We start from the raw sequence: 16,983 nt of genomic DNA on the forward strand, positions 1-16,983 counted from the left end.
GGTGCGGTGGAGCAGAACAGCGGGGCGGACTGTGGTGGAGGGAAGGGAGCAGGGCAGGCCCAGGTAGCCCAGAATGCTCTACAGATGCATAAGAAGGTTGGTTCCTCATTATCATTCTGGTATGTTGTTCATGAAAGACCCAGGAGGAAGGAAGTAACACAGAATCAAATGCCTATACACGAGGGCTTATAGAGAGGATTAATCATATTTTGATCTTAGAATGAAGTTATTCTGAAAGAGGGTATGATCTTTCATTTATATTAAAAGAATTTTTAAATGATGCGCTGGTGAGTAGCACTGAGGGTGGGCAAGTTGAACAGGATAGCAGGGCTTCTGCATGCAAAACCAGAAGCGAAGGACTGGGAATGTGGAGACCCATGGGAAATCATCTTCATTTTCTGGGAACTGCAAACACCCCAGCAGTATGGACCCAAGGGCCATGGAGGGGAAAGCTTTGGGTGCAGTAAAGCACAGGGTACACTTGACAATCACATTTGGGTATCATGCACTTCTCACAGGAAACCCTAATCTTGGGGCTGCTGGTGTTTATAGGGTCTATGATGGCTGGTTGGCTCTCAGGTAACCAGCTTGCCCTGTTTGCCAGGGGATGACTCAGCGTTAGCACTGAAAGACCCTTATCCCGAGAAGCCCTTCAGTCCTGGGCACACAGGCTCAGTGGCCGTCCCTGATGGCTCTCCCAGGGGAGGGAATCTGCTGCAGCAGAGAGGCCAGCACACACACTACCTTCTTGGAATGCAGCAACCCAGGCTTGGCCTCAAACAAGAAAAGGGCGTCCTCAAAACAAGGGTGGAACTTAGAAAATCGAAACATCACTGTCCTGATATTCCAAAAATTCCCAAAGGTCTTGATCAAGTAAAACAGTAACCAATTTTCAGCTCAAAGGCATGAAACTGGAAGATTAGAACACACTGATATATTCCTTTTCCAGTTCTGACAAATGACTTCCCTACCAATTTTTTAAATAAATCAGTTTCCAAAGATTGGACTCTGATCCAATCTTTGGATCAGAGTTCTGTCTTTCTTAGATACCCTCAACTGAATCCAATCATAATTTATTTTAACTTTTTTCCTTATTAAGCACATCTTACATTTCTCCGTTTTAGAAATTATATGCTGTATTGGACCATCTGATGGAGAATTTCCCCTTATGTATGCTCTATTTGTTAATGTGAATTTGCAGCCTCAAAAACATCATAACTCTTTGATTTGCCTTGTTCTGGTAACTTCCTATTAGTCATTTTGCTAATAGAAGAGGAAAGACTTCGTAATTCCACAGCAGAGTGAAGACAGTCCTTGTCAGTTACAATCGGGTGTTTGGAATTAGGGAGCCCAGGGGCTCCAGGTGGGCGTTCCCTGCCGCATGTTCACAAGTGTGGATCCTGCGCTTTCTGTAGGAGACTAGAGATGCAGGAAGATTTGAATCTTCTGGTTCCAGGACATGAAGCCCAGAGATGGAAACTGACTTGCACAAGGTCACACAGGCATCAGACTCTCTTAGTTTAGATACTCCTGGCCAGGGCAAACGAATCTGTATTGGATAAAGGAAACAGAGAAGGGCAGACTCAGAGTGTGGCTGATTAGGAAGTAGCCTGGTGTTGACTCCGCACAGACAGCTGCCTCTCTTACACCTCTTACGCGTTCCTGAGGTCCAGGGAAGCTACCACGGGAAGAGCTGGGTCTCTCAACACTGTTGCTAGCACAACAAACAGACCAATGTCACAGCCTCCTCCAGAAGAGCATGCAAGATTTCAGCTGGCCTCATTCTCTGCAGGGCCCGTTGCCTCTACACGGAGTTAAGTTGGCCCATCATCATCTCTCACCTCCTTTCCCCATTCATCACCTCCCCCTGGGGCTTCCTGGGTTCTGGGTTCTGTTCTGAGTGACCAAGTTTCACCATAGTGACTAGAGGGCCAGAATCTACCCACACCACACAGTGATGTATTTGAGAAGGTGGATGGCCAGCGGACAGAAGAAATATCTGTCCAAAGTGCATGAAAATAGCTTGCAACAGGATAGCATGGTCACAGCAGTAGGCCACCACTTAAACCACACACACACTTTTCTGTATGGTTCCTTAGTGGCCTGAAATTCTTCACTTTCGAAATAATCTTTTAACTGAAACATACTGGCTTTTCAGCTAATCTAGAATTGTGAGGCTTTACTGAAATACTTGGGTGTATGATGTTAATTCAGGAAGGAAATAGCTTTGGCACAGTTTGAGTCCAGTGCGTGAGTACAAGCCGTTTGCCGGTGTCCTTACTCACTCAGCAGCCAGCCTACGTTGACATGTGCTCTGGGTGCACAGCTTCTAGGTGCCTGAAGATGCTTTGGGTGCAGCAATGGGAGGAGTTGATTGTGCTTTAGTTTCTTATCTTAGTCATTCCATTGACCTTAGAAAAGGGGTGAGAAACTTTAATTAAAGGTGGCAAACATAGACACATTGTATTATTGGAGATTTCTTGACCTAAATCCTATGCTTGGTAGAATTTTCACACTGCAGAGCAATTTTCATCTGAAGTTCTGGCCTCCTTTGCAGCAGAAATCCTGTCCACTCCCAAGGTGCCTCGACTCAGGAAACCAAAATGCCATTGCTTTGCATTTCTTTGGGTGCTTCTTTTTGATGCCTGGGTGTACATGGGGGAAGAACACCCCTTCAGAACTTTACTGTGCATTCATAGACTTGTAAAGGGGCCAGCCAGACTGCTTCTCAAAATCTCTTAAGTATCTGAATCATAAACAGAACTACATGAGACCTTGGAGGTCTTGTCCAACCCGCTCCCTATGCAGAGAAGAAAACTGAAGCCCAAAGAGGTTAAAAGACTTGCACAAGGTCAATAGTATGTTCTGCACCCCCTCCTTGTATGAGGACCTGTGGGATCTGTAGTCACTATTTTCTTGACCAATTAAAATCCTACCACTAGCATTGTTTTACGAGAAACAGCACCACTGGGCCCCGCCAGCAATAAGTCTTTGGAGCTGTCTCAGCTGCAGTTGCTTTATATAAACTATCCCTTTTATGGGAGTTGAAGCACAGTATGAAAAGGGTTTTTGTCTCATGTTGACCTTGTTTAGTCACATTAACGCACACATCGGTTCCAGGCCCCATTCCATTCTCTGAACATCTTCTGACACACTGATAGTGCTGAGCAGAGCAAGGTTGGGCTCACTTCTCTGGCAGAACCTTGGTACTTGGGAAGCCCTCGTTCCACGGACAGCTGCTTCTCCTGGGCCGGGCTCTCCTCCCTGCACGCCACTGCCCAGCGGGAACCAGGGACACTGCCTGAATCCAATCCCAGTGTCTCTTTTCCAGAAAACAGGCAATGCTGTGAGAGCCATTGGAAGACTGTCCTCTATGGCAATGATCTCAGGGCTCAGTGGCAGGAAGTCCTCAACAGGGTCACCAACCAGCCCTCTCAATGCAGAAAAGCTAGAATCAGAAGGTAAGACAATACAGGAAGATTTTCTCCAACCAGCTGGGGAGAAAGGAAGGGCTGGGGGAAGGAGGGGCGTTTTGAGGTTTTTTTTTGGGGGGGTGCTGTTTTTTGATAATATAATGTACAAGGATTAAATTCAGCAATACTTTTAGGTTGCTCTGACAATTGATTGGTCTTTAATTGTTTTAACTTAGGTTTAACTATTTTCAGAGGGAACGTAATTATTTGTCTAATAGAACTAGATGACCTCCACTATTCTTTGACCTGTATTTTACATAAGAATTAGCAAAGGCTTCATTAAAAGCTTTCTCCTTCCTCATTACCAAAGTTATTCGTATATACTAATAGGCAACCATAAAACTTAAATCATATATAGTAGTGTACTTTTTTAAAGTATCCTGTTTTTCAGTCTCTGTGTTTTCCTTTTAAACAAAATTAACTCATATACTCCATATTCATTTGGCATTTTTTATGATGCTGAAGCATGTCATTTGAGCTGGGTGGGCTGTGATTGGAAGGGCTTCTTCTGGAGACCAGTGGGGTTGCTTACTTGCCCACTGGCTTTGAGATGCTGCCCTGTCCATCTCCTCGGTAAATGCCTCTGCCTCTTCCTGCATCAGATGCATGCAGGGTCTGGCCCTTACCTTTTGGAGGTGTCTTGTTTGGCCAGAGACACCCCTCCACCCCCTGCTGCCTGGTATCCAAAGATGAGAAGCTGAGTCAAGATCCCTTTTGGCACAAAGGCGGTGTTGGTGAGGCCACGTGATCTGATGTGGCAGGGACAGAGTCTGCAGCACATGGGTCTTGTCCCTCTTGATCCATTCCTGCCGCTCCCAGATGACCCACAAATAGCCAGAATCAGGAGAGAGGATACAGAAGCCCCTCCAAGTCCTGGTTTTTACCTGGACCAACCCCAAATCCCTGTTGGCTGTCATACGCTGTGAAAGCAGTGTAAGCAAGGCAACGAGAACTACTGGCAGGTCAAAGACGCCTCTAGGACCTGGCTCCTCCTTGCTAAGGAGCAAGGAAGAGCGTGCAGCTACAGGGCGAGGGCAAAGGGGCACACTGATGAGAAAGGCTGGTGTGGTTCTGTCCTTCTTAGATACCCTCGACTGAATCCTGAAACAGGATGAAATGCAGCCAAAAATCCTTTTTGAAGATTATTTCTTTTTTTCAATGTGTCAGCATAAGGGAAAGGGGTAGTCCAAGCATGTCCCCAGTTTGGTCACAGTTTTCTCTTCTGCCAAAACCATTTGGCAGCAGGCCAGCCTATCCCCAGGAGAAAGGTGTGCTGATGATTCAGTCCTCTAAGATGCATTATTTGCTAAATTAGAGCTACTTTAAAAAAATTAAGTCAGCTTTTTTAAACTAGGGAAGAGGAAAGAACAAGGAATGGCCACATCTCCTCCCCTGTCTTCTAGGAGATGTCTCCCAAGCCTTCCTGGAGGCTGTTGCTGAGGAAAAGCCCCATGTAAAACCCTATTTCTCTAAGACAATCCGTGATTTAGAAGTTGTGGAGGGAAGCGCTGCTAGATTTGACTGCAAGATTGAAGGTAAGTTGAAACTGTTCTTCCCTTAACTACAAAAGGGGTCTGGCTGGCTGGTGGGCCCCAACTGTGTGCCCTGAGCAAGCCGTCAGTTCTGGGAGCAGTTAGGACCAGCCAGGCTGTGAGGGAAACTGGGTCAGGGGGAGTGGGCCCAATGTCCCCACTCCTCCTTCTGAAGGTTAGTGCCGTTCAGTGACATCCCCAGGGGCACACTTAATGTTTCACTTACTTACATCAGCCACTAGACCCAAATTAAAAGTGGTTTGTCATGAACAATAATATTTGATTATGGAATGTGCTTACTGAAATGAATGAGAGGCTCCCTGAGGAAGGCTGGCCCAGAGCACAGGACGTGGAGTAATGGCTCTGCTGTTCCTCTGCGAGCTGTGTGACTTTGGGCGGTGATCTCATGCTTCTGAGTCTCCGGCCCTCACCTGTAAGATGATGTCTAATGTCCTGAGTGACTCTTGGGACTCTTAGATGACATATGTGAAAAGTCTTTTAAAAATGTCATGGAGCTGAGGGAAAAGTTGTGGGACTGCTACGTGCAGAGAGCACGCAGTGTGACTCCAAACTGAGGGAAGCTGGGATCCAGGCAACTGTGCCGTCTTCCTCACACTGCTCGGCTGGCCAGGAGAATGTGGCCATAGAATCAAGGGACCTTAAGAGATCTTAGCACAGCACTTGAGAAATCAGCAATGCTGGTGGCATAAAGCATTTCAGTTTCCGCAGACTGCAACATTCTAGAGAGATAAAGGGCACAGTAAGACAGACTTCGAGCATGTGACTGTTGTGTGCCAACCAGAGTGGAGGGTTATCTCCCATCTCAGTCTGACCAAATAAAGCACAGATGCTCATTAAGCAACTTTCTCAAGACTTGCATAGCCCAGGGCACAGTCAGAACAAACTATGCCTCCCACTTGGTAAGATTCTCCAGCAATATGACTAGATAATGCTTTGGGGGTAAAGTAACCCAAAGTTAGGAATGAAAAAACAGTTTTTCACCTGTGTCATTCTATTATCAAAATGCCTTGTAAATGTCTTACCCACTATTATCTTCCTTCCTTTTCATTCAGTTTTTTACAACGTGGTGGGCTGCGGCTGCCAGGGCAGCAGTGCTCGGATCGGGGCTTCTGCGGAAAGCCTTCCAGCCACTGCCCGTAACTCCCACCGCCACCGTTGTCTTTGGGTTTTCTGAAGTTCTTTCCTTTCCCTCTTTTCTACTTAAAAAATATTATAACATAATGACTATCATCTCTGTACTTAGCTCTTTGGGATTATTTATTTGTTATTTGCATAACTTCAACTGAAGCACCGAGGGGAGGGGAGAGCATAAGGATGCTGTTTTGACTGAAACAAAATTCTACCTGAAAAGAATGTTAGAATTCTTAAACTCTTATAAGTAATTTTTATTCTGGTTCAGTCTATAATTATTTTCCTGCAAAAATACTTCTCCAAAATTTAAGAACAAGTCAGTTATAATTATATATTTTAAAGGTATGTTTATGTATTTTTTAACGCTGAACTTTGCAGAAACATGATTAAGTCATAAAATGAGGCTAACCAACGTGGTCCACTTCCAGTCATTCATAGGCAGATCATGTCTTTATGATCGAACAAATCCTGTTTCCTTTTCATTAGCAATGTTACCAGCTCCTCTAACTCACATTTATAGAGCTGCTATCAGCTTTGAGTTATAATTTACACACCACAGAGTTCACCCATTTTAAGTGTACAATTCAATTATTTTTAGTAAATTTACAGAAATGTGCGATCATCACCCCAATCCAACTTCAGCACATCCCATCATCCCGAAAAGATCCCTTGTGCCCATTTGTCCTGAATCTCACTTTTTATTTAAATTCATTTAAGTTCAACTTTTATACAAGATGAAAGAATTTCATTTCATCCCAGAACATGTTTGGCACTAGGCATGGAGTGTTCTGGGCGGTGCTCGAGGCAGTACTCTGTGTCCGCATAAAGGCGGGAGGTGGGGCAGCCCCACAGGGGTGGGAAGTGAGGTGACTGCAGAACACCCCCTGGGGAGTCTCAGGTATCAGTGTTTACAACGCGTGCCCTATTCAAACGTCAATATCAAAACAGCTGGAAAGAAACATCATAGTTTTTTTTCCTTTACTGCATTAATCAATAGAGGTAGCTTGCGAGTTCCTTAGATGCATTGATAAGAAATGTTGAATGATAGTTTCTGCTACTTGTGTTCCCTCCCGTGATGCAGGATACCCAGACCCTGAGGTTGTCTGGTTCAAAGATGACCAGTCCATCAGGGAGTCCCGCCACTTCCAGATAGACTACGATGAGGATGGGAACTGTTCTTTAATCATTAGCGATGTGTGCGGGGATGACGATGCCAAGTACACCTGCAAGGCTGTCAACAGTCTTGGAGAAGCCACCTGCACAGCGGAACTCATTGTGGAAACCATGGAGGAAGGAGAAGGGGAAGGGGAAGAAGAAGAAGAGGAAGAGTGAAACAAAGCCAGAGACAAGCAGTTTCTAAGTCATATTACAAAGACTATTTCTCTAAAGCTCAAAAAACCCAAGACAGTAAAAGCACCTAGTGTGATTGATTACCTAGTTAGGTCATTTGGGGGTCTTTCTTCAGCAATAGCAGTTCACACTTAGCAGTGTTATTGAAGGGCATTAATTTCAATTACCTGGCACCTACAGCTAGATTTTATCTTGGGAAATCACAGTAACTTGCCTGACCAGTTGATTTTAGAGAGAAAGCAACCAAATGTTTTTCTGGTCAAAGTCACAAATTCCTCAGTTGAAAGCACTCGTGAAAAGTAAGGCCCTGCAGCCACAGTTCAGCCCCAGGCCCCTGCAGATGGCGGTCTCTCTCTCTGGCTCTTGACTCCAGGGAACTGGGCCCTCTCCAGACTGCAGCACTTCACTCAGAAAGCAGTCGGACCATTTTAACTTACGAGGCACCGTTTATGCCAAAGTATACTGTAGACATTCAGAGTTTCATCCCTGCCCCCTTCTACCTGCCAGTTTGTCTGGATCTGAACTTGGCATGAGTTTAAGGACATTACACTTAGATTCTGAAGGCAGGTCCCCTGCTCACGGATGGCTGGCTTCCTTAAGAAAATAAAGCCTCCTTCCTTCCCAAATCAGTAGGAGATCTAAACTTATCCCCTCTTGGCAGATGTCTAACTGCTTCAGACATTTTTATAAGAACCAATAGGGGGAAAATCCCTGCTCTGTCCTTTTCTTCCAAAACCAGGATTCATATTTGTGCTGTTATAGAATATCAGCTATGCATGTGTGATAAAGATTTTTGTGTTTGTATGAAAAACCAGTTTGCTGAAAAGTTAGTTTTAGTTATTTATTGGCCACTATGAAACAAATTTCAACTGATGAAGAGCTGTAGAAGTCTGCATACTTCGGAGTCTCCTTCAGGATAGTCTGAGTTTAATACACCTTCATTCTGAACCCTCTCCAGAGAACTCTGCCTACCTTGCGGGTTCCACGATGGTTTTTTTCTTGAATGTGCGTCATCATGCCTTGCCCAAGACCTTGAAATGTATTCTTAGACCTGATAAATGCACTCAGACTTGCATCTTTAGGAATTTGTAACTTTCTTTCACTACATTGGCACTTCAATTTTTCTTTATAAAATTTTATGAGAGTCTTAAACGAAGAGCATAAACTAATGTGCCTAATACCTTTCCTCTGCGTGTGTGTGTAACATTCCAAATACTTTATTCTTTTCCACTGTTTATAAAGTGCAGTGATTTAATATTTCAAGGGACTTTTAATAGTTCCTCAAGAACCAATTTTAAATTACTTCAGTGCAATCATACACAGTATCAACATTAGAACTTTGATATTACTTAGCCTTATGTTATCTTCCATTCTATCTTATCTNTAAAATTTTATGAGAGTCTTAAACGAAGAGCATAAACTAATGTGCCTAATACCTTTCCTCTGCGTGTGTGTGTAACATTCCAAATACTTTATTCTTTTCCACTGTTTATAAAGTGCAGTGATTTAATATTTCAAGGGACTTTTAATAGTTCCTCAAGAACCAATTTTAAATTACTTCAGTGCAATCATACACAGTATCAACATTAGAACTTTGATATTACTTAGCCTTATGTTACCTTCCATTCTATCTTATCTGCTTTTTGCTGCTAGTTTCAAATTGCCAGGATTTTTTTTTTTTTTTGCTTTTTAAACAGTTACAATATTTTTCATAATAGCCACAGTATTGCCACGGTTTATTATAATGAAGGGTTTTTAAAATTTGATTTAGAGCATTCAGAGCTTTTCTTCATCACTTTTAATTGTGTTTAGACTATAATCTTTGTGTGTGTGTTATCTGTATGTGCGCATGTGCGGTGTGTACGTTTGTTTACAGGTTTTTGATGCCTTCTTGGAATTGTGTTACTGTTCTCCCAGTTTATTAGGCCATCAGAATGGTAAATGAGAACACTACAACTGTAGTTAGCTCACAATTTTTAAATAAAGGATACCACAGTGCATGCGTTTTGTTCAGTCTTTGCAGCTTTCTTTTTCTTCCACGCCCCCAGTTGTAGGCCACCCGGACACACCGAAAACTGATGCTGTGCTGCCTGAATGGCTTACATGGTTGCATTTCACTAAGGAGCAGGGTGACTGAGGTGGTTCTTGTTTATACTCAGTAGCCTGATTTGCAGACTTAGTTCAAAATTTCTCTCGAGCATCAGTTTGGTTCAATTACATTCTAGATATCTATAGTATGCTCGTAATGCTAAAATCTATATGGCATTTTCAGCATGTGACAAAATTGTCATCGCTAATAATGTTTACCAGGACTTGGTTTGCAGTTGTAACTTTGGTGCAATTTCTTATTCTCAGTCAAATGCTATCTTTCCAAGTCTTAATATTGAAGCATTTGTTATCGGGAAACTGTGGTTCCTGCTTTTTCAGAAGTCTGTTATCAGATATCAGTTGGTCATTCCCCCATGTCTGGAGGTCCAAATGATATTGTAGACATTCTAGAAAGAATCAAGGCATGTCATCAAATGTTGGCCTAGATACTGGTAATTAATTTGCCCAGTTAATAAATATTTAAAGTTTTTCATTTTTTATGCAACCGCAGTCTAAAATTGTTCTTAGTGAGCTATTATTTTTAAAGAAAAGGACTTTCTATTCCTGGTTAGTGAAAAATGTACCAGATATATTCTCTACCAGGAAAAATAACACATACATTTTCTTCTGTTTCATTTTCACCCCAAACATATAAAGAACAGCCCATTGATTGTTCCGTACATTGCAGAGCTTCCTGTGAAATGATATTTCTATGTGTAACTACAAAGACATGCTGACTGTTGTCAGCCATAGCTTAATTTTTATAGTCTCTTTTTCTTTTTACCAAAATGTTTCATATTTTACCTTCTTTTAATAAATCTGTGCCATGAGTATCCAGGAGGTGAAGGATAATCGAATTCTAAAGAAACTCAATTCTCCACTTTCCAAGAAAACGCAAGTAAGAGGACTTTCCTTACCCCCTGGGAACTCCTTTCTGTACTTTAAGAGGGAGGCTCATGTCTGTAGCAGCCATTACTGAGGCTCTTAGCCCCGCACAGTTAGGACGGCACTGCCGCCCCCGGCTCGGTGGTGCTGTGTGGCTAGTCCTGGGCAGTGAAATGTGAGCAGAATGTGCATCCCCTCTGGGCCGGAGCACTGAAGAACTGGTGCCACACTTTCTGTAATGACTGCCCACGTGTGGAGGTGTCTGCGTTATGCACCTGGCTCCCCAGTTAACTCCAAAAACACACAAGCAACAAACAGACCTTTGTTCTTATCAATCACCAAGATTTTAGACTCTTTGTGGATGCAACATAGCCTATACTATCCTGCTACAAGGGCATGACTGGATTCTGGATCTGTTCTGATCAATATGGTGAGTGTGAATCACAAATGGCTATTTAAATTTAAATTAATTAAGCGCAGGCCTGCGAACCAGACGATCACGGTTCGATTCCCAGTCAGGGCACATGCCTGGGTTGCAGGCCGGTTCCCTGTAGGCCAACTCCCAGCAGGGGACGCACAAAAGGCAACCATACATTGATGTTTCTCTCCCTCTCTCCTTCCCCTCTATAAATAAATAAATAAATAAATAAAATTTAAATTGATTAAAATAAATAAAATTTAAAATTCAGTTCCTCAGTTGCACTAGCCACATTTCAAGTGTTCAGTAGTCACATGTGACTAGTAGCTACCTTATTGGACAGCACAGATTAGAACTTTCTTTAAAGTTCTATCAGACTGCATTGTTCCATCATCAGGTGGGATGATCCTTACCTGTTCCTCCTTTTGGAGGGCAGATTGCAACAGGATGATTGGAGTTTGTATGATTCGTGGTTAATGACTCTGTGACTCCACGTAATCAGGATTTGCAACACTCTGATTGCTCCTAAAACAAATAAATAAATAAATAAAGTTCCATCAGCAAAGAGAAACTTTAAAATTTACTGTGCATATCACTTTTCAGATTACTGTCAAGTCAAAACTCAAAAGTTTGTGTGAAATCAGTCTGGGGAGTATGGTCTAGAGTGTCATCAATTGTATTGGATAATATAGACTCAATACTTAGGTTATTGATCTTCATTAATTATATTCATATATATTTTTCACTTTTTAAGACATTTTTATAGTAAGTACCAGTTCTGTGCTTCTCACCACAAAATCTAAATAGGCCTGCAATTCACAAGCAATTACCAGATTACTTGTGATATGAACAACCAGCTAGGCCCCAAATCATCTGTGTGTCTAGAACCTGGATCTACCTGAGATAGGGGAGCACCCCATGAGGACATATGGATAGATGCAAAGGAGAGAGACAGGGTCACTGGGGCAGTGTCCTTGACTGTGAACCAAAAGGAAGGGTTAGCCAACCTTAGAGCTACAATCATTTTAACTTCAGTGGCTTTGACTGTAACTCCCTTCCCGTTGGAATTGGAAATAACCAGGAGATCTATAGTACTTGGAGACAACATTAAATTTCTGCCTGCTGGCTGTTTGAAATTCTGGCCCATAGGCCTTGCCGGTGTTCCAAATGGTCATGCATTGCAGGGAGGGCTTCATGCCACAGACCATAGCCCCAGGAGTGACCACACAGAGGTGGGTAATAAATCTTCACATTATCTGACTCTCTAGATTTCTTACAGTTGGAAATAACTAAGGAAGAAAGAGGTTACAAATTAACTTAAGTCACTTTGATAAGCTCACATTTATGAGCTTCTTTGGGGCAGACGTTAGTAGCGTCCAATAGGCAAGAGATAGGTTGAGCCACAGGGCTTCTCCATAGCCTTGCTCCAGATGGAGTGAAAGCCTCAGGCCAAATTCATCAAACATTTATTAGCAAGCAGTCATATAACCTATTTGGTAAGGTCCAAGACGATCCAGATCTACCTCTCCAGAAAGCTCTTTTAAAAAAAGTTTTATTTATTTATTTATTTGTAGAGAGAGGGAAAAGGAGGGAGAGGGAAAGAGAAACATCATTGTGTGAGAGAACCATTGATCAGTTGCACTGCCTCCCACCAGGGGCTGACCCACAACCCAAGCATGTGCCCCAACTTGGGATCGAATCTTCAACCTTTTGGTTTGTGGGATGGTGCCCAACACACTGAGCTACACCAGTCATGAATTTTTTAAAAAATCCTCTCCTGAGGATATGCTCATTAATTTTTAGAAAGGGGAGGGGGTGGAGGGAGAAAGAGAGAGATCAATGTGAGAAACATCAATTAATTGCCTCCCAAACATGCCCCAACGGAGGATTGAAGCTGAAATCTAGGTATGTGCCTTGACCAGGAATCAAACCCACGACCTTTTGGTGTAAGGATGATGCTCCAACCAAGTGAGTGACCCAGCCAAGGGCCAGAAAGCTCTTTACCTGTTCATTGAAGGCAAATGCTACAGGATACTAGGATCAGATATAGGTAACCTGGTTATTCAGCCAAGTAGAGTCAGTTCCATCTGTACCTCTTACTGGAGTTGTATAACTTGTGCCTCAGTTTCCTCATCTATAAAATTACAGTAACAATAGTTCCTACCTCACAGGTTGTTATAAAAAGTAAATGAGCTCATGCATACTACCTCATCCGTATAGTAGGCCCCTATCTTCTGGCACTCAGAGATGCTAAGATGTCAAAAATCCTCTAATAGCCCTCAAGGAACTGATTTTACTTCTGCAGAAATAAAACAAAAATGTGGAAAAGTCCTATCCTTTTAAATAATGAAAGATGAAAATCATTATTTAAATTCCACCTACCTCCCAACAAAGGAGCTTGGACACCAAAAGAGCCCATGCGATTGCACACACACAAATAACTGTTGTAGCCTCAGGAAAGGCTGCAACTGCCCTCCTGCTCTAAGGAGAACTTTAACCCCCAGCTCCTAAATACTCTTTTTCATACCCAAAGGAGAGAAGTTCACCTGACCTTATGAGTCTTATTTGCCAATCAAAAGGAAATTCCTCAGGTAAGCTTGACTTTAAACTAATTACACTTAACCTTGCCCCCAAAAGTTCCCTGATTTCTCATTGATATTTACAAAAGCCAATTCCCATTGACTTGTTTCTGATTGCATATCAACCACAGATCAAATAGGGCTCTGCTATGCAGTCTCAGGAAAAGGCACGATAGATATCTTTTTAAAATTATCTGGAAATCTTACAAATGGAGGGTCCTATTTTCTAGAGAACCGAGAGATCAAGAGTTTAGAAAACGGGAAGCTATCATAGTACAGAGAAGGTCAAACACGAACTACTGAAGACAAGCAGTAACACTGTTGCCTTTAAAACCTTTATTAAATGGAGAGTAAGGGAATACTATTTATTTTAAAAAGGTATAAACCCTTCAAAGGCAAATTTGGGAGAAGACAGCTGAAAAATATCAGAAGTCTGGAAGATGGAAAGTGAATAAATGAGTGGGTAACTGAGTTAGAGCAGAGAAGCTTAAATCTGACTTCCTGCAAAGGAGGAGGCCACTAAGGCAGCAAGTCAGTTTTGCCCCTGTGAACCACCCCCCCCCAAAATGTCCTGACTGGTGTGGCTCAGTAGACTGAGTGTCGGCCTGTGAACCAAAAGGTTGCAGGTTTGATTCCTAGTCAGGGCACATGCCTGGGTTGTGGGCCAGGTCTCCATTAGGGGGCACACAAGAGGCAATCATACATTGATGTTTCTCTCCCTCTCTTTCTCCCTCCTTTCCCCTCTGTCTAAAAATAAATAAATAAGATCTTTAAAAAAGAAACCCTCAAATCTAGAGGCTGGGGGAGGGAGCAGGGAGCAGGGAGCAGGGACCTATGACAGGGAGACAGAAGGGAATGTAAGGTATCAATTCACTGATGCAAACCAAGGCCTTTAAGGTCAAAGCGGGTCAAAAGACCAACTAGGAGATCAAGATAAAGGTCGGAGAGGACAATCAGAAGTTAAAACAGACAAGTGTTCCAGAGTTCAGGACATCAGTCTGAACACATCAATAGTATCCATGGCCAAGTACAAAAAAGATCCAAATATTTGCTTGTTTGAGGTTTTTAAAAACGGATAAGCTTCTTTAAAATTAAATGTGTTGTTCAAGAAGCCAGATTGTTGGACTTTCAACAATGCATCCTCTTTATGAATGTCTTATATTCAATTATTTAAAGCAGAAATTCCATTAATCTCCATTTAATTCAACTCACCGAACTTAACCACAATTTTCATTTCCTATGTAAAATAAACTGATGCCCACACACTTCTGTTCCTACTGAGTTGTGTATTTACTGAGCAAGTATCAACTGGGTTTGTTCTTAAACTTATTTATGTTAGTTCTACTTGTACTTATATAATTTAACTAAGTATTACATAAACCAACTAAAATGGGGTGCCTCAAAAAGGACTGGTTGTTTCTATGGAAACTCAATTGAGATGAGTGGTCATACATGGCAGACTGAACACTTGCATCTCATTTCCTGCCTCCCAAAACCTCACTAAAATAAAGCTAAAGGAACAAAAGGCATAAAACACAAGGACAAAGAATGAGAGAAGTGATATGACACACTTGAGTTGTTGACAAAATGTGCAATTGAGTAACTAGTAATTAATTTGTTTTCATTTTTGTCCACTTTACAAGTGTCCACAAGGGAGAAAGCCTCAAAAGGCAAGCTGAGTCCTGCCACACAACAAGGCAAAAGCAGGGGAATTAGACTCACCCACTCCGATCTCCTCCTCCAGCCCATATGGCCTCTGACAGTCCTTCCTAGCCTGGCAGAAAAGGGGATCTTTTAAAGTTAGCCTAGAGAAGCTGTGGTCTGGTGGGCAACGGACACAACTGAAGGTGGGAGGGAGGAAACTCAGAAAACACAGAGAGGCAGGGGGATGGAAGGAGCTGCATAATGAACCCTGAAACTCCAGCCATCTCCCACGGTGTGGCTGCCAGAACTCTGACTGCCAGGTAGGACCGGCTCTGCAATTTGCAGAGCCAATGCCAAATAAAAATGTGGGCTCCTTGTTTTAAAAAGTATTAAAGATTTCAAGGCAGTGACAGTAGAGCATGAAAACAAGACTGAGTTCCCTGTAAGTGTGACTGCACAGTTATGCAGCCACGAAGCCAGCCCTGTTGCTGCAGGTTATATCTGCACATGCAGGAGACTGGAGGGCTTTTTTTCTTTGAAAATTAGCACAGAGAAATGACTGACATACGCAAAAACTTCTCAATAAAACAGTCTCATTCTCATAAACTTGTCAATGAGGCTATTTATGCATCTGGGGGCAAATTTTGTGCACATAAAAGATTATTTAGAAACTATTCTGTTTTTAAAATTAATAGTTTACCTATCAATGTTGCCAATTTTAAAACCCAGTTCTTACTTAAACTTTGAAATTCAATTTTCAGATCTGATTTGGATTTGGATTTTTCAGATCTGATTAGATTTACAAATCTACCAAAATGCAATATTCATTTTTATGGGTTTTTTGCTCTAATTAATTCCCTTAACATTTAAAGCTGCCTTCGTAAATATAATAAACACGTTTCATTTTCATTTCTTCAATTATAACAAAACTTTCCAAGAAAAGTCCCTAGTAAATACCTTCTCAAGTAAAATAAGTCCATAAATAAATTAAATGTATAAACACAATGGGACTTAATTTCTTTTAAATGATGTAATGCTGTTTATAAATTTAGCAAGAGTTAAATTTTGAATCCCAAGTCTAAATCAGTTACACAATTCATACTTTATTTTTACTTTTTCAAATTAGAAAAGAAAGTTTATAAACTCATGGAGGTAGAAAAGGTGAGCCAGTTTAGCTACGTGGGCTCAAGAAACAAGTTACAGAGGCAAAAAGAAGGGCCATTGGAGCTTGGGAGAAAGAGAAAGGCCAAGAGATCCTGCCTGGAGGGAGGAGAGGGAAAAAGGCACAGGTTTGCTCCGGAGAGAGACAGTGTGCCACAATTTATACTTTAAATTGGAATCACAGATTAACCTGTTCTCTAGTGCCCAAATCTCTTAAATACGGACAATATGAAATAGTTATAACCCACATAAATAAAAGCTTGTTATCATCTTCAATACAATAATTGTAAGAACTGAGAACCACTATTCTAGTTAATGATTAAATCCTACAAATAGCTAGGCAGTGCACTTTAGTTTCAAAATCCCAGGCAACACTCAAAATGTAACCCATATCACTGTTGTCTCCTTCCTTTTGTTTGAGCGCCCCATCAAAAATTCCACTCATGCCAAAACATCAGAGAATTTATCAATTTTGTAAGGAAGGTAAATAAAGGAGTTCATATTGATCAGTATTTCATTTGAAAAATCCTCCCAGATCTGTCTCCTCTCCTTACCCCCCTGTGCTTTCTTCACCTTTCCCCCACCTCGTCTCCCTTTTCGCAGTGCAATTTAAGTATACCCAAGATGTTGGGGGTCAGGGGGAGTCACTGATATCTACTCCCATTAGAAGACAGAAAGGGATTCTAGTTTTTGATAAAGTT

General features: G+C 42.0%; 1 protein-coding gene and 1 non-coding gene across 5 annotated transcripts in view; both read left to right on the plus strand.

Annotated features, from left to right (window-relative positions):
• Positions 1-8,209, plus strand: part of MYLK (myosin light chain kinase) — a 192,266-nt gene extending 184,057 nt beyond the window's left edge. For all 4 annotated transcript variants that reach the window (XM_037051461.1, XM_037051460.1, XM_037051462.1 and 1 more), the window contains 3 exons: positions 3,332-3,461; positions 4,877-5,008; positions 7,239-8,209. In XM_037051461.1, coding sequence (XP_036907356.1) covers positions 3,332-3,461; positions 4,877-5,008; positions 7,239-7,489 — 513 coding nt within the window. In that variant the 3' untranslated portion in view covers positions 7,490-8,209. The remainder of the gene's footprint in view (positions 1-3,331; positions 3,462-4,876; positions 5,009-7,238) is intronic.
• Positions 8,210-11,288: 3,079 nt separating this feature from the next.
• Positions 11,289-11,428, plus strand: LOC118990776 (U8 small nucleolar RNA). Its single transcript, XR_005067289.1, has one exon. It is a non-coding gene; the product is annotated as a U8 small nucleolar RNA (small nucleolar RNA).
• The last annotated feature ends 5,555 nt before the right edge of the window (positions 11,429-16,983 follow it).

This window comes from Sturnira hondurensis, unplaced genomic scaffold, assembly GCF_014824575.4.
Source record: "Sturnira hondurensis isolate 20B ecotype Veracruz unplaced genomic scaffold, ASM1482457v3 Scaffold0007222, whole genome shotgun sequence".
NCBI lineage: Eukaryota > Metazoa > Chordata > Mammalia > Chiroptera > Phyllostomidae > Sturnira > Sturnira hondurensis.